Source organism: Leptidea sinapis, chromosome 21 (assembly GCF_905404315.1).
Source record: "Leptidea sinapis chromosome 21, ilLepSina1.1, whole genome shotgun sequence".
In the NCBI taxonomy this organism is placed as follows: Eukaryota; Metazoa; Arthropoda; class Insecta; order Lepidoptera; family Pieridae; genus Leptidea; species Leptidea sinapis.
This window is the reverse complement of record NC_066285.1, coordinates 10,801,283-10,818,601: the sequence shown is the minus strand read 5'-3', so window position 1 is coordinate 10,818,601 and position 17,319 is coordinate 10,801,283. Positions and strand designations below refer to the sequence as shown.

The 17,319-nt window shown below is 33.8% G+C and overlaps 1 protein-coding gene across 2 annotated transcripts in view; it reads right to left on the bottom strand.

Moving 5' to 3' along the window:
• The window catches only part of LOC126970618 (eye-specific diacylglycerol kinase), a 315,315-nt gene that overhangs the window by 74,714 nt on the left and 223,282 nt on the right, over window positions 1–17,319 (bottom strand). For both annotated transcript variants that reach the window (XM_050816663.1, XM_050816662.1), the window contains exon 2: window positions 2,471–2,612. In XM_050816663.1, coding sequence (XP_050672620.1) covers window positions 2,471–2,612 — 142 coding nt within the window. The remainder of the gene's footprint in view (window positions 1–2,470; window positions 2,613–17,319) is intronic.

The following is a 17,319-nucleotide window of genomic DNA, read 5'->3' as shown; positions in this document are numbered from 1 at the left end:
ACAACAAGAGGGAGCATTTTTTAAGAAACAATATTTTTTTATTATCTACAGAACAACGTCTGTCGAGTCAGCTAGTATATATATATAATCTGAATGTCGGAAACGGCTCCAACGAATAGCTAGGTTTCAATTTAAAAAAAAAATAATTTTATCCGTGTTTTAATGCGAAACATCTACAATAACATTAGAATACAAAGATAAATTTCGCCATTATATGCAAAATTATAATAGCTCAGATGCGAGACATTGGGTGATTCGGAAAGCAGAAGACCCCGGCTCGAATCCAGAAGTCCTATTAGCTTTTTTTGTTCAAGTTTTGTACATTCTTAAAAATCCGAACAAGGCTCGGTCGTCCGGATATTAATCCTCCATATCTATAGTAATCTATAGTAAGCCTTCTTTGTCAATACAACATGTATAATGTATGTTAAGCGGTTTCCGGCCCATGATGGTATGAGATCTGAATAACGTCATGACGCATTACATAAAGCGACCCGATGTCTTATTACTCCAATCTGCGCGATTTAAAATAATACATCTCACATGCATGTGAAGCCACCTAAATTATTAAAATATGATTATTAATATATATGATTTCGTACCATAGCATGATCTCCCAAAATACTCTCAAATGCGCTCGTGAGTTTTTTCTGTTGTATCGTGTTACTAATCTATATGAAAAAGGAGGCCTTATGAGAAAGTTCATGGTCGCTCAGAAGGCAATGGAGAGGGCTATTCTAGGAGTTTCCCTGCGAGATCAAATCAGAAATGAGGAGATCCGTAGGAGAACCAAAGTTACGGACATAGTTCAAATGATTGCAAAACTGAAGTGACAGTGGACAGGGTCCATAGTTCAATAGACGTTGGGGCAGTAAAGTCCTCGAATGGCGACCACATACGCGGAATACGCAGTGTTGACCGACGATCTGGTCAAGATTGCCGGGATACGTTGGATGAGGGCAGCGCAGGACCGATCGTCGTGGAGATCTTTGGGGGAGGCCTTTGTCCAGCAGTGGACGTCTTCCGGTTGATTATGATGATGATGGAAGAGGAGTACAGACGAACATACAGATCAAACAAAATATTATAAGACCGTCGCTTGGTGACGCAAAGTGCCGTTGCCTCTCGTTCGGGAGTCGACGCCGCGGGTTCGTTTTTCGTCCGCCATGTAACAATATGCATCCCATTCTCGGTGTTACCATGAAATTAAACATCGCTACGAAACCTGTACACACTTTCGAAGAAAAAATAAGGGCGTTTTCCTGCAAAATAGGCTCAGAGTAGTAGTAGCATTGCGGAAAATACCACCTTATTGAAAGTACTTCCAATAAGCTGTTAAAACACAGACACCACAGTGTCACCAGACTGCTACCAAATTTCCGAGGAGGATATATTGTTTCAGGATAAAGTAGTCGGTTTTTTCACTTCGTTTTCATTGGAAGTCTAGACAGTTCGTAATGAATTCCAAAGCGTGATAGTACCTAAAAATTCAGCAGCGCTTTTTTTAAATGTAAATAAGGAACGAGACGAGCAGAACGTTCAGCTGATGGTAATTAATATGCCCTACCCATTACAATGCTATCCAAAAATTCTGAGCGGCACTACAATTGCGCTCTTCACATTGAGACGTGCAAAGGAGCCTCTCAGCACAGTATTTTTGGGTCTTTCAAGAATCCTGAGTGGCACTGAATTGTAATGGGCAGTGCGTATCAATTACCATCAGCTGAACGTCCTGCTCGTCTCGTCCCTTATTTTCATAAAAAAATGGGTCAGGTCAAACAGCTCAGGATCACTCCCAATTGAAAACCGCACTATGGAGAACCGCTACACATCCAGATAGTGGGGATGATATTCAATTTTCCGAGATATAAAGGGCTGCTCGGCAGTTATGAAGGGGAATCCCGGGTTCTGTTATCTGCATTACCGGGCTTGCTCAAAGTGTCCAACTTATTATTATTCCTCCACAAAAAATACAGTAAAGGTAGTATACAGCCTTATTGAATGCTACAGATTCACGGGATTTGGTCCACTTGTCTAAACTATCGAGAAGCGCAAATGATGAAAGTTTTGAGTGCATTGTACCATACACGTTCGACGGCCTTCATATATCCAGACTAACTCCGAGAAGTTTCCCTAGCTGTCGATAGCCGCCGCCCATTTATGTATAAGCTATGCCAGAATATCGCCAGCTAATCAACCACTGCGAAAGTTTTACTACAATTCCATGATCAACTGTTAGCCTTTTAGGTATACCAATGTGACTGTTTATTTATTCACTGAATTATGCTTTCCATGATTTTTATAATTGCAATAAGCTTGTAGTAAGCTCGCCAAGCTGTTACCTTCTTTAGGAATCTGATTGACAAAGGCTGACCTCCATAAGGAAACGGTACTTTTGATTGGTCAGTTTTGAAGTGTATGCTTGAAGCTGACGTCACTAAGATTATGACCCGCCAATAAGGGCACTAACCTGACATTCAGGATCACCAACATAGCAACAGTCTCCTGACATCGACGTGGGCGACCACAGATGCTCGCCGCTGATGGCAGCCTCGCTCCAGTCTGGCGTAGAGCGCAACACTCGCGGGCCTCCGCCAGTGTCACTCGTGCGTCTGTGCAACAAATATTATTATCAGATATTTCTATTATTATATGAAACAGAAGGATTAACACTCGTGTAATTGTAATCTATACTTTTATAGGAATAAAACCCCGCTGAGTTTCTTGCGCCCGTTCTTCTCAGGTCTGAGCAACACTTTTTCCAATAAATAGTAGTTTTTAACGTTCAATAAATGATTTTAAGTCCTATTTTGAATATAAATATTTGAATTTGAGTTACTGAAATTTGACGTCTCAAATATTTTTTTTCAGGGCATACATGAATCACAGATTAAATAGATCTTAAAAGAGTCAAGAAGTAATATCTAGGTGACCGCCGTATTATATTATTTCAATTAGTAACAATATATTAAATCAATTGAGTCTACTGACCCGACTTAGTATTCTAGGGGCCCCGGGTTTGAATCTCCGTAGGTTCAAACTTTTGTATGATGAATATAAACGTTTGATTCCAAGTTGGTTGTTTATATTTATTTACAAGTGTTTAGTATATCGTTATATATATAGCTTTAAGCTGTGCCTACACTTAATTTGGAGCCAGAAAATATGTGTGAAATGTAACAATTTATCTTTTTATTTACCATTACAATAATTAATAAATAAAAGTGTACTCTCGCATACTTTTGGTAGATACAATTTAAAATAGGCCAAAGTAAATTTAAAATAGATATTTGTATTTTTTTTATGGAATAGGAGGACAAACGAGCGCACGGGTCACCCGTTGTTAAGTGATCACCGCCACCCACTATCTCTAGCAACACCAGAGGAATCACAGGAGCGTTGCTGGCCTTTAAGGAAGGTGAAACCGAAGTCGTATCGTCCCGGAAACACCGCAAATGTTTTGCTTTGTTGAGTACTTAGTAAAGAAGAAAATTATTTCATAGGGATAATTTGACATTATTCTCTATGGAGAAAAATTACTTGGATCGAGTTTTGCTTCTAGTAATAGTTTTAACAGTACAGTAAAAAATGATTATTTTTCGATATTATTTGCCAGTTTTTTTTTACCAGAAATGAGAAATTTAGACTTAATTTTTTGAAGGCTTATTGATAAAGTTTCGTGTGGTTCATAGTTTGCTCGGTCAGCATCGGCTGAAGTTGACAGTAGTATGTTATTGCCCAAATTGTCAAGGTAGGGTATCCGACAAAATATTCGAACTGTTAAAAAATAAAAAAAATAATAATGCCTAGTTTATTGGTTTTTAATATCGATATCACCAATTTATTTGACAGAGCAAAGTTTCAATTTTAGAGATATTTACTCACCACATTACCGCACGCGACCTGTGTAATGTATACAATTTGTGGGTACGCTTATCTCGTTTCAATTTTCCAGAAAATAACAGGTTAAAAAGGATTAAGAAACTACTTCTTCAACTTTTACACTCCAAAGAAAATCAAAACGAGTTCAGAGACTTGGAAAAGGTATAAACTATAATATAATTAACTTTTTTACTGATACTGCTAATTGTTAAATTATACGTAATTTCTTATAAAAAACATTACAATAAATTAAGAGATACCTACCACTACCTCAAAAACACACAACTTTAACATTAAGGCGCGGTCATACCTACAATATCCACAAAATTCGGTTTTTTAGAGAGTCGATAACAAGATGACGAAATGAAAATTTGCCGACGCAAAAAATTACAGTAAAAAAATTATTAGTAATTTGAAATATCCAATAATAAATTTGGAAGTTGCTTCCCAAAAATAAACTTTTGAGTTAAAAATCTTTGAATTTTCAGCGATAACAACATCCTTTTTTGAAAGAATTTTATGAATTAGTATTTTTCTAAAACTTAAACCGAACAATTATGCAATTTAACATGTATATTTTGAATAAACAAAAGAAAACCAGTAAAATAAATGCCCATTTGTAGCTTAACCACTTGATCAACATAAATATTGTTCTATTGGTTGTAGCGTTTACGATCCTAGTCAGTCTGCGCCTTAAATAAAGCATAATGTTGCTATAACTAAACCGTAAATTTTTTAATAAATAAAATCAAGCACGAACTACAAATTATACGGTCTTGAATCTACAAACATCACCCTTGAAAGCTTCACGTGTTCAACAAGTAAACAGCATTTACCTGTTAAATTAGGTAAAATGTTACTTACTATATGACTGTTACATTTCTGCAAAATATATATTTTATACTAGCTGATACCCGCGACTTCGTTCACGCACACACATGACTAAGCACGTAGTACATATAATATAAAAAGATGTGGTGTCGTGGGACACCAGGTAGGAACGAAGTTCCTTCGGCTAATGTAGAATCGACACAATTTGTAAAAAAAAATCGTGTTCAATTTTATGTAGGTTTTCTTGATTTTTCTCTTAAATTTTGCACATTAGTTTTTATTTAACTACACGAAAGTATTTAGGAAATTCAGTATTTTAGGAAATAATAAATTACGTAAAATAAAAAAAAATCGTAATCCAAATTATCAATTAAAATAACAAAATATGTCTGTTTATTTTTGTTTGACAACTTAAAATTACATAGAAATAGAAACGACTGTCGCGCCTGCGACGTCTCGTTTAACGGTTTTATTCCACGGACTTTTTCTTACGGTTTTACTATCACATTTTTTTTCAGTTCGGTCCCGCAGCAAAATCCCTATCTCCTCCAAGCCTGCCGTAAGGAACTTCGTTCCAATAATCTTTGTTTATTAAAACTTTATTAACTTTTTATTAAAATGAAGATATCGCAATATCTATTTTCTTGATAAGAGCCAAGTATCTAAGGAATAAAAATAAGAAGGCTTAATTATTAAAATATTTCCAATAGATTTTCCATGATGCGTACACAAATCAAAACCTCTATCATTTTATTCATTTTGATATTAGCGCTTATTGAAAAATTATGTAATAACATGGCACGTTAATTAAATTAAGTACATATACCTTTATTTATTTACGGTGTTATAACTTTTGTTTTGTATTAATTTACATTAACTTTTTTAACTTACGCGTATAAGGCATTGCCTATTTGACGTTTGAGTATGTTTTCTTGCATCACTTTACTTATTATATTGTAATTGAAATGATTTGTAAAACGATGAAAATGTAAATCTTGATTTAAAAGAGTGGCAATAAGTTATCTCATTAGAAGAAGTAGCAAGAAACTTGAGCTAATGAGCTCAACCCTTTACGAAGTAGCGGTAGATTGAATAAGAAAAAAATTTTTTTTTTGATATTCATAAGTGTCATTACCGTGACCTACATGAATAAAGTACTCCATTGAGTAATTTTTATTTTTGATATATGTATAAGGAATAATTTGAAAAATATGTACAGACAATTGTTTTATTAATATCAAAAATTATTCTGAAGGTAAAGAGCAGTTCGTTACCAAAATTTATTATTTTAATTCGTTTCAATTTTTATATTTGGTTGATTTTATTTAATTAGCATGGTTTATTTAATAATTAATCTTATTGTTGAATCGTAATAATCTATTAAAATGTAAAATAGAGACAGTCAACTGACAACACCAATGTGACGTTTTCAGTTGACCACGAATACAGACATTCAAGTTGTAACACTGGTACGGGGTGGTCGATTAAAATGTTTTAAATTTTATTATCACAGTAATTTGTTACTAAATAGGATCTTTAATAATTACAAGGCTTGATTTCAACACAGTGAATAGTGCTAATATTATATAGATGCTATTCAAAGCAATGCCATTCTCCACTTGGCTTAAGGCGACATTAAATGCCAGCGACCTTGAGCGATATGAGTTCACGGCTGCCGGCCCACCATCTGTGTAACAAAGCCAGTATTTTCAAAATTCTTGCGTGGAAAACAGTTTATATGCTAACAATCCTCGTTATTCACTACTAATCTGAATAAATGAACCTACACAAAAAAGTACAAGCTATAAGAATAACTTTTCTGAGAGAAGTACCAAAAAAATGCGTCACGCCATGCCAAAAAACTTGTTTAACTTCAAAGAAAAATGGTAGTTCAAAAAGGCTCGGCAGTGTTAACTATAACCAACAGCAAGTATCAGCTACCTACAAATAAGACTCAAGGATTTGTGTAACAGGATTAAGTAGTGTTCATAGCTCGAAATGCTATACTTTCACCACAAAACTTGTCTAAAAACACCATGTTTGCGTGTTTTCTGTTTACTCTTCGCCTTAAAGTTTAAAGTTCGCTGAAACCATAATTTGTCATCCGACTGGACAGTTAACACGCAGCGCTAAATCTCTTTTACGTAAAGTATACTCGCGACCTAGGTCGAAAGTTATGGAAAATTAAATAGCGCTTAACCTTTAAGTTCAACGTTCTGCAACAAATTCCCGCTCCTATAGACTAAAATACTGATTGCGTGTTATCGCTACAGAAGCTTAGCATAGACTAAGTGAGTTGACTACAGCTGGCTACAAGTCGTGTTATAAACAAACTATATGAATTGCTAGAAACTGTCATAACTATAATGTTGATGACTTTCTTAATGATACCACTGATTGGGAATTGAGCGACCGCCCTCAAGCTATTGAATAATAAAATTTATAGTAGGATTTTATATTGTAACCAAATTTTTATATTAAAAAAAGAAGTCCACTGAGTTTGTTGCGTCCGTTCTTCTCAGGTCTGAGGCATACCCTTGGAATGGGTGGTAGTTTTAGGCTTTCAATAAGTGGTTTTATATCCTACTTTGAATAATAATATTTGAATTTGAATCAAGGTGAGACATCTTCTCTAGTACATACTATATCAGCACGGTAATGTTATCATGCAGTATTCTATCTTCACACAAACGACCGGAACGCAATTTATACCGGCTCGAGTTCAGTAGACACTCGGTATACAAAACAGTCGCGAATGCGCCGCAGTGACGAATGAACGTTGTGATGGTTTAGTGAACGTGCAATTTGAGATTACTTTTATATTATAATTTAAAAAAAAATAAATGATTTATTCAGCACTTTTTCACGCTGCGTTGATAAGAAAATGTCGCTCAGCGATAGTGATTTTACTCCGAGTATATTAAATCAGACGATTTAGGGATTATTTTTAATTTAGTACCGAAAAATATTAAAGATAATAATTATTATAGGCACTATTAATTCATTGCATTTTTTGGGATTTGAAAATCCATTGAAATCGCAACAATGTAACCGTTACCAAAAACACTTCATTAAAAAATATTTCTTACACAATAAAATATTTCCTGACGATTCAGAAACAGACACGTACCTAATTGTTCAAGTTTTCATTTCTGTCGCCATTCCCGAGTGCCACAAATTTTTAAATAAAAAATTATAATACTTAAAGTCACAAAACTCTAGACGGTCAGCCCTATCCACACACACACACACACACACACACAGACACACACGGCCACACGCCGCCTCACCATATAAAGATATAACCTTACTGTGGAACCATGTTTCAATGAAATAATTTTGCAAAAAATAATTCATTTTTATGACGATCTTTTGATAAGTGAATGAATTATATTTTTGCGCTAGTTGATACAGTGCTAGTTAAGTAATTAAAAGCAATGTTTTATAAATTCAATAATGTATCAATATTTAATGAATGTTTAATTTATTTGTTTAGAAATGTGTGCTCGCAAGCAGATTGTCTATATTCAGAGACTACAAGCAGATTGTCCCATTTCATTATAAGCTGAAAAATACATTTTTTCCCAATAAAATGACCTCCTTGCTATATCTATTAGGATATAAATAACTTTTATCGTCGAACCAAAGTTGTAAAAGTACTTTACAAACAAGTTTGCCATATCTGGAATATCAATGAAGTTTTGCACTGGTAGACTATTTTAATGGAGTTTCAACTATTTTTTATCACTTTCAATAAGTAATTATAAAATTCACAATAATAATACTAGGATCATAACGTTTTAACGTATAAAAGACGAGCTGATGCCCGCGACTTCGTCTGCGTAGATAAAAGGTTTGTAAAAATAATAAGCAAGTTTGGAATTGAAGATCTCATGTCCTATTCCAGTTCCGGTTCCCGTTTTCGCTTCCGTTCCCAACATATTATATAAATCTTATTTCGATGAAGATTGCTGTGGCAAACTAAACCTACTATTGGTGTAGTTATAGCTCATGGACGTGAATTTTAGTTTTTCACAAATTCCGTGGGGACCATGGATATTTCCGGCATAGAATGAAAGCTTTAGGCTATCGCTGTACCAAATTTCATCAAAATCGGTTCAGTAACTCCGGCGTAAAAACGTAACAAACAAACTAACATTGACATTCATAATATTAGTAGGGATTTACAAGATACCTCTCTGTAAAACATATCTAAACAGTTTTATTCAACTGTGAGCAATAAATTGAATCGCGCCAATCAAAGATTCTTACCAAAAAAACTCCCAAATTATTTCACGCAAAATGTGCCAGATAACTTTCCCGCTGAAAAAGACTTTTTAAATAATTTGGTCTTGTTTGGGAAACTCCAGTGACCCGTTATATCTCGTTAACATATTTGAACGTAAGTACTTTATTTATTTATACCCGAACAGCCGTGTTGTGATATTTTTCATAAGAATTCTACTTTATAAAATCTAAAGGTGCTGATAGACTTGAACATTCACTTGGAGTAGAACATCGAGCATTCGCCATTTTAAAATTTTACGAACTGAACAATGATCAGAAGGCTTACCATAAATTTTTAATTAGCAATTCAATTCCGATGCACTTCAGTTTAGGTACCTAAACTCAATCGCTAAGATTCGTACCATGAAGTGTACACGTCGGGCATTCTGTTACGGGTCTTGGCGTTGCGTAGAGACGTCGCTTCATTGTTTGTCTTCTATCGAATTTATCACGGGGAGTGTTACGAAGAGCACTTTAATTCCTACCGTCGAACTCCACCTCTGCACAACACTCCACAAATTAGGATATCATCCCTAGCATCTGGATGTGTGGCGTCCAATTCTATATTGCGGTTTTCAAGGCACTTTTCACCGGTAAAATCGAAGTCACAATTGATTTTAAACTGATTTTCTATAATAATAAATCGTTTTTTTTTCTTGTTATTTCATGAGAAAAAATCCCAGTATCGTTCACTTTTTAAACTTTTTATTTAATCTAGCACAGTATAAGAAAACAACCTAAGAATCAACATTATAAATAAAATTCCCGATAAAACTTTACACAATGCCAAGCTTAAGTCCTTTGAGGTATCACTTAATATAGATGACGCCTTAATTTCAAAATATCGCGGCTGAGGCTTGAATATTTTATGTTCCCACCTCAGCAGTAAAACCGCTTCCCTAGGTAATATATGCTGTATTCCCAGATTTAGTTACACTCACGTGCCATGTACCCCGGAATAAGATTAATTTATTCATTCATTATTCCTCTTACAATTGCGTTATTATAATGACTCGAAGGAAAGAGAAAATAAAGTTACGATCTTTTGTCTTAAGGAAAATATCAATAAAATTATGATAAACAATATTATAGTCACAAAGCAAATGAAAAATTTAAACAAGACAATATAGCGATACTCAATACTCATATTATGTGATGATGCGAAATATATAAGTTTGTGGTAATAATTATCACCAACTTCGTAAGGTAGTACAAACTATTTTATTTTTTAAATTATATTTATAATCTTTTCCATTTTATAATCTTTCTTTCTTATTTTTATAATCTGCAGCAACTATTAGATGCTTGTGTGCGTGGTATCTTGACACTCAATGGTATCTTTGAAATTTTGTTATAAAAGCTTCGTGTTATTTTACATTGAAATTAATAAAATACAAAATACTTACTGATGAAATGTGATCACAATGTCTTTCTTAGTTCTTGTAGTATTATTTTTACAAAGTTATTTAAATGGCACGTCAACGTCACACATGGTTCGAGACTAGCTCGAGTACCTTCATTTGGGCGAATTAAAAGTTGCCGCACTTTGCGACTACGCCTGCGGTATCTAGTTAGAGATCAATCCTTAATCTAAGTTTATAATGTTTGAAATCGGTATTTTATTTTGTTAAAAGTTTTGCAAATAGGACTTCTTAGTTGCAAATTTGGATAGTGCATCTCGTGACAGTTGCAATAAGCCTAGATGGTTAGAACACATGGTTTCAGCACAACATAATAACATACACAGGGTTATTATGTATGTTAATTGTGTATGTAAATAAATCGAGTTGTTAATCACTCGGCAGATTGCTCCGAGTTCTTTTGAGATATCACTTCGCGAGCGTCTTTGACCGTTTGGTGCCGCTACCACCGAGTGCATCTACAGTATTTTTTTGTGGTTTGGACGGGGCTTGATGATATTATTTTGTTAACGTCCTTTAAATTTTATTGGATAAAGTAGCTTTATATCACCATCCATGAAATTGTCATCATTAAAAAGTTCCGGTATTTGTGACTTTTCTTCTCTTCTCTATTCCATCAGATGATATACAAATATTTGCTGTGTTTTCTAAATATACAATTCTGCTATTTTTATTTATTTATCTATTTATACCACCAGCGTCAAATGTTATAGAGAATATTTAAATCTTTCGTAAACATATTTAAAATACATATTTAAAATCGGTATTCTTTTTATAATAATTTAAATCCCAAAAAAGAGACAGTCCTAATTGTGTTAATTTTTATGGAGAATGTTGAGTTTATAGGTACTGATTCTTTAAGGCTTTTTTGCGAGACTAAATTATGTGCAGATAAATTCTTACCTCGTAATTATTTCTTCCAATATAAGTGAATAATATTAACATTCATATTTTTATTTTGAAAATCCAACTGGTATAAATTCGAGTGTAGTTTTTTTTACGTAAGAATGTACACCACAGTAATTTGTCAATTTACATCTTTTAATACACTTTCAAAATACTATTTGCCATAATAATATGATTGTAATCTTAGTGTAATAATAATATTTTGCCAATGTTTGATCTTTCTACAATAATGACTTTAAATAGACGTTTATATCTTAATTTTTTTTTAGTGAGTTTTATTTATTTCGAGGCTTGGTAAAAAGACCATCAGCTCAAACCAAAATTCAGTAAAGAAGACTTTCATTATCAATCAAAGAATCATTCTTCTATATACACGGTTACAAGTAAAAACCCCGTTAGGTTTGTGACAGAAAATAATCTTGATGTGGGCTAGACCTCCATTTTGACAACTTTTTACATATTAATAAACAATGCATAATATCCTGTCATGTAAAAGTTAGCGTATGGCAAAAAACGAACTTTTAAGCAAACAATGTTATTAATTAATTTAATTAAATTATTAAAAAACTTTTTGTGGAATTCTTAAAAGATGTCTCCCATACGAAGTGATTAAATTCTCTTTGTAACTTTCAACTTGCACGTCTGTCATCTAGTGACTTGACGCGGTGTTCATAGATTTATAGAATACCACCTGATGCCCACGACTTCGCCCGCATAGATAAAGGGTTTTTAAAAATAATAAGTAACTTTGGTATTAATGATTATCTCATGTCCCATTCCAGTTCCAGTTCCTGTTTTCGCTCCCGTTCCGAACATATTATATGAATCTTAAACTAAACATCCATGAATTTTTCCTTCCTCTGTCCTTTCCCAAGCTCTTGTCTATCGCTGTACCAAATTTAAAACGGTTGAGTAGAGCCGGCGTAAAAGCGTTACAAATAAACTTACATTTATAATATAGTAGGGGTTTTTATTTTCTTCTTTTTTGTCAAAACAGCATCAAAATTATCAATGTTTTCTTTTGTCGCATGTGTGTTGTATTTTACAACAAAAATACTAACTACCTTCTACTACAGTATAGGTTAAAATTGTACTTGCACGTGATAAGAGGCGTTTTTTACTGTCCGTGCTATTATTTTTACAAATACAAAACAGCGCATTTTGCCTATTGCTTGCTAAGCTAGCTAGCTAATGCCAAGCGTGGCTGACCTTTTACGACTTGTCACTCAAAATCAGTTACAGTAACAAAAGATAAATGTAGAAACCTTTTCTATCTCGATGTATCTCCGTTAGAGATATACTTCTCTCTGTTTGTCTATACGCCTGTGGATTGTACGCTAACCATATGTGCTTTCTTTATCTAAAAAGTTCTTTGTTATTTCATGGTTCTGGCCAAGTCCAAAAAATCCGGTATTGGTGCCAGAAGAATAATGTATTTGAATATCGAAGAAACATAAATGTCATTATGTGTTGTATTCTGTTGGCAATTTCATTTTGTATTCGAACCAAATCAAAGACGGTTCATTGGCGAAACAAAAATTGTATAAAAATAGCAAATATTTGTGAAACTTTAAAGTATATTCATCGCTGTTCAACATAGATTATCACAGAATGGATTGTGCCCATTGCAAAAGAACTATGGAGGGATGTGCATCTATTAAATGCAGTCACTGCAACTCCCACTTTCACCTGGAGTGCGTGAGCAGTGAGGAGCTAGTCGCCAGTGCTAACAGCTGGAAGTGTTTCCTGTGTGAGGCTGCAGCAGCACCTGGACAACAGATGGTGAATGCCTCCGTCAGAGCCTAGCTCCCGGGACTGAAATTGTTTGTAATTAACGTAATTTTGTAAAATATTTTTAGTGAATTACACGTTGAAGATTTTGCTTAAGCATATTTTTATTTTAGAGTTACGAGCCGCGTTTCACCTCAATTTTGCCGCCTTTGCTGCTTTTCAGGGTAACGTTATCTCTATTATTAGAATTGCAAGTCACAAGTTTACAAAGTACACAGTACAGGATGTAAATACGTCTTGAGAGGCGGAACTGCATAAGTAAAAATTGAAATTTAGTTTAGTATGAAACGTGCAGTCATTTGACATAAGTTTGAAATAGTAGTAATAATTATAGTATCGCGATTAGCCACGAAGTATAATCCCGCTAAGTGTGAAATCTAACAGTTGATTTTTTATAGTATAGGACAAACGAGCGTACGGGTCACCTGATGTTAAGTGATCACCGCCGTCCACATTCTCTTGCAACACCAGAGGAATCACAAGAGCGTTGCCGGCCTTTAAGGAAGGTGTACGCGCTTTTTTTGAAGGTATCCATGTCGTATCGTCCCGGAAACACCGCACAAGGAAGCTCATTCCACAGTTTCGTAGTACGAGGAAGTAAGCTCCTTGAAAACCACACATTCAGATGGTGAGGATGATATCCTAACTTGTGGTGTGTCGTGCGAAGGTGGAATTCGGCGGCAGGAATCCGGTTAAACAGCTCTTCGGAACTTGCTTGCTTAAAACGTAGTCAATTTTGGCTATCTCCGTATAGTACAAGATTATAGCAGTCCTATGTTAATCTATCAATGACTGCACGTTTCATACAATCGAGCGAATCTCTTTTTTCTTAGTTTCGCTAGGCTGTGCAGTTTAGTCCAACTTGAGAGATAGCATAGTTTTTATTTCTATTTGGGACCCCCTATTATTTTTATCTCCAATATTTGTTTTGTATGGACATATTTTCATTTCAGAGCATATTTTACGAAATAATTCTTGGTGTTATGAAATATTATTGAAAAATTAATAAAAAAATTAAAACTTAGGTCATGACGTGAATAATATATTTTAGTATGAAATATTTATTGAAATCATGTTCCATTTCCTATTTATTGACAATAAATATATTAACTGCGATTTAGGTCACGAAACTAATATAGTACTTGTTGTAAAGTTTTGATTGTGGCAGCGACCTTCACGACGCATGAACCACTATACATAATAGACACAAATTGAATCGCCATTAGTTATAAAATGAAGTGAATTTGTTATCAGAGATGTGTACATCGCAGATAAGACTATTTTCAATCATTCTGATTTCAATACAATGGACAAAATTTTTAGTTTTATAATTTAGTAGCTGACCCAGCAAACGTTGTATTGCCGATATTAAAATCACGATACAAAAGTAACTGTTGATCGTAGATGGGTGAAAATTTGAAGTTGTGTATATTATTTAATGCTGACTCATAATCAAACAAATTAAAAATAAATATCAAAAAAAATTAAAAAAAAATGGTGTGGACCACCCCTATCATTTAGGGGGATGAAAATAGATTTTGTCCGATTCTCAGACCTACCCAACATGCACTCAAAATTTCATGAGAATCGGTCAAGCCGTTGCGAAGGAGTTTAACTACAAACACCGCGACATGAGAATTTTATATATTAGATATTTCACGAGTTTCCGTGCTCAACGAGGCAAAAGATGTATCGGTGTTATCTTTTATGAATTACAGGCCTTGTCCTATAAAAAGTATTTTATATTTGCAACTAGCTGACCCGGCAAACGTTGTTTTGCCATATAAATTATTTTTTGAGTTAGACCGTTTCTTCTACATTGCAACATTACATTATTTTTCTAAAATAAAAGAATTTTACTAAAATAAATGTAGCCTAAGCTACTCCTTATTACATCAGCTACCTGCCAATAAAAGTCCCGTCAAAATCGGTAAATATCTACTCGAATGGTGAGTGAGAGTCTTCTCTTTGAGTGAATAAAATACGAAAGCACCGCATTGTTTTAATATTTTGTGATGGTAATATAAATAATTTAAGTAATTGTATTAAAGGTAATATTATAATGATGAAATTTATAAGAACACAAGTTAACAATACTAAATTTAACATTAAATATTCATTTTTTTGCTGTACGTGGGTTGAATTGATCTATTGTTAACAGACTTCAAAAGGAGGAGGTTCTAAATTCGTCGGTATTTTTTGTTCTTTTTTCATTTGAAAGCTGGTGCTTAGCGTGTGGTCCCATCGCAATTTGGTCCATCTGACAATGGCATCCACGAGAGAACCATAACGGCCTTACAAATAAACTTGGTATAAAATTATAACTAAGTATAAACAAAGAATATGCAAAATGTTTACAATATCGTTGACAACACTGTCAATACAATGACAATTCTGATGTTTTCCGAATGACAAGCAGCATTGCAAATAAACGCGGGAAACGTTATACGTCCGAATAAGCCAATCTAAAGCAAAATGTCTATTTGTAAACATTTTGCATTCTCTTGGTTTATGATTAGTTATAACTTCATGCCTTTATTTGTAAGGCCGTTAGTCTTAATTTTGCTTTAAGTATATGCGCGAGAAATGGACGAATAACTAAATATCACGCCAACCGATTTCGATGATTATTTTTCTATCGGAAAGGGTATACATACTCTAAGGTAGTTTGGTGAGAGTTTGATTAGGTTCTGATCATGGGATCCATGACAAAGTAACGGAACTCTTCAATTGTTAGGAGCAACTGCTACTCTGGATGACACCGACTCCAAAAATAACAATAATCGTAACTGTAATTAGATTGTATAAATATACGCAATTATTTTTTTAGTGTATACTTATTATTTTGAAATAATGTTTTTGAAGTCGGTTGTTTTTTTTTGTTAAAATGTTTGTCGTTTTGTCTAGGAAATTTTATTTATATAACTACATATTTCAATAGGTCTTTAAATAGACCTTTAAGTAAGTACCGAGCACTGAGAAATGTAGAAAAATAGGGGTGAGGATTGAATGTAGGCTCTTGACGAATACATAGGGCCCATAAGGTAAAATTCAAATTCAAATTTAATATCTTCTACTACTAAAATATCGCCTAATTAAATTCATAGTATAAAAATGTTAGACAGTATAAGTTATTCAAAAACCAACTTCAAAATGTTGTTTAGATAATTAATTTAATTTTTTGTCAGCCGCTTCTAAAACAAGTGTTTGAAGATGTGGTTTTATATAAAAAAAAAATATTGGATAGTGTCTATAGATATTCTCGCGTCAATTCCAAGATCTTAATCGGCCTGGATTCTTCATCAGATCTGTACTAATCTAAAGTTAGTGTGGTGATATGAGATCTTTCTTATCAGTTCCACGTTATTTATGATACCTATTATACGCATGCAAGTGCTTGATTGGTTGTTGAATATATCTATATATATATATAAATGAATTGCTGTTCGTTAGTCTCGCTAAAACTCGAGGACGGCTGGACCGATTTGGCAAATTTAGGTCTTGAATTATTTGTGAAAGTCCAGGCTAGGTTTAAAAGGTGAATAAATGGTGAAAAATGCAGCTAAATTAAATAAAAACAACAAATTTGTTTTTCCTTTGATGTGTCCATACATAATTTCTATGAGAGAATTTATTGACGCACGGTTTGACAGTTCTGCTGTGAAACAATTTCATTACGACAGCAGGGTGCATATTTTACGAAGTAATTTTTGATGTTATGATATATTATTGACAAATTCATAAAAAAACATTATTTTATTTATTATATTATTATATTATATAGACAGAACAACGTCTGTCGGGTCAACTAGTCTTAAATAAATATCATTAATAGGTGTTTCAGCCTTACAGTCTGTAAATATAAGAACTGCCTAACGAATAGAAACCAACCCTTCTCGCCTATTTAAAATGCTAAAATTACATCACGAATCGCTATCAAAAGTTACTAAAAATTAATCTCAAGAGTAAATTTGCGTATTCTTAAAAACGGAGCTCATTTCGGGCACATAATTAGTTTACTGCTCTTTTTGAGTGAAATTAAGTTAAGATTTAATGCTTTTCCTTTCATAATTAATTTGCATCTTTATGAGAGAGATTTTTCGATTCTTATGATTGATCCCATGAAAGTATAGCGGGCTATATTTCTGTATTTCACACGGTTCGATGCCCAGGTGTGGTGAAGGTGTTTTAAAATGTTTTT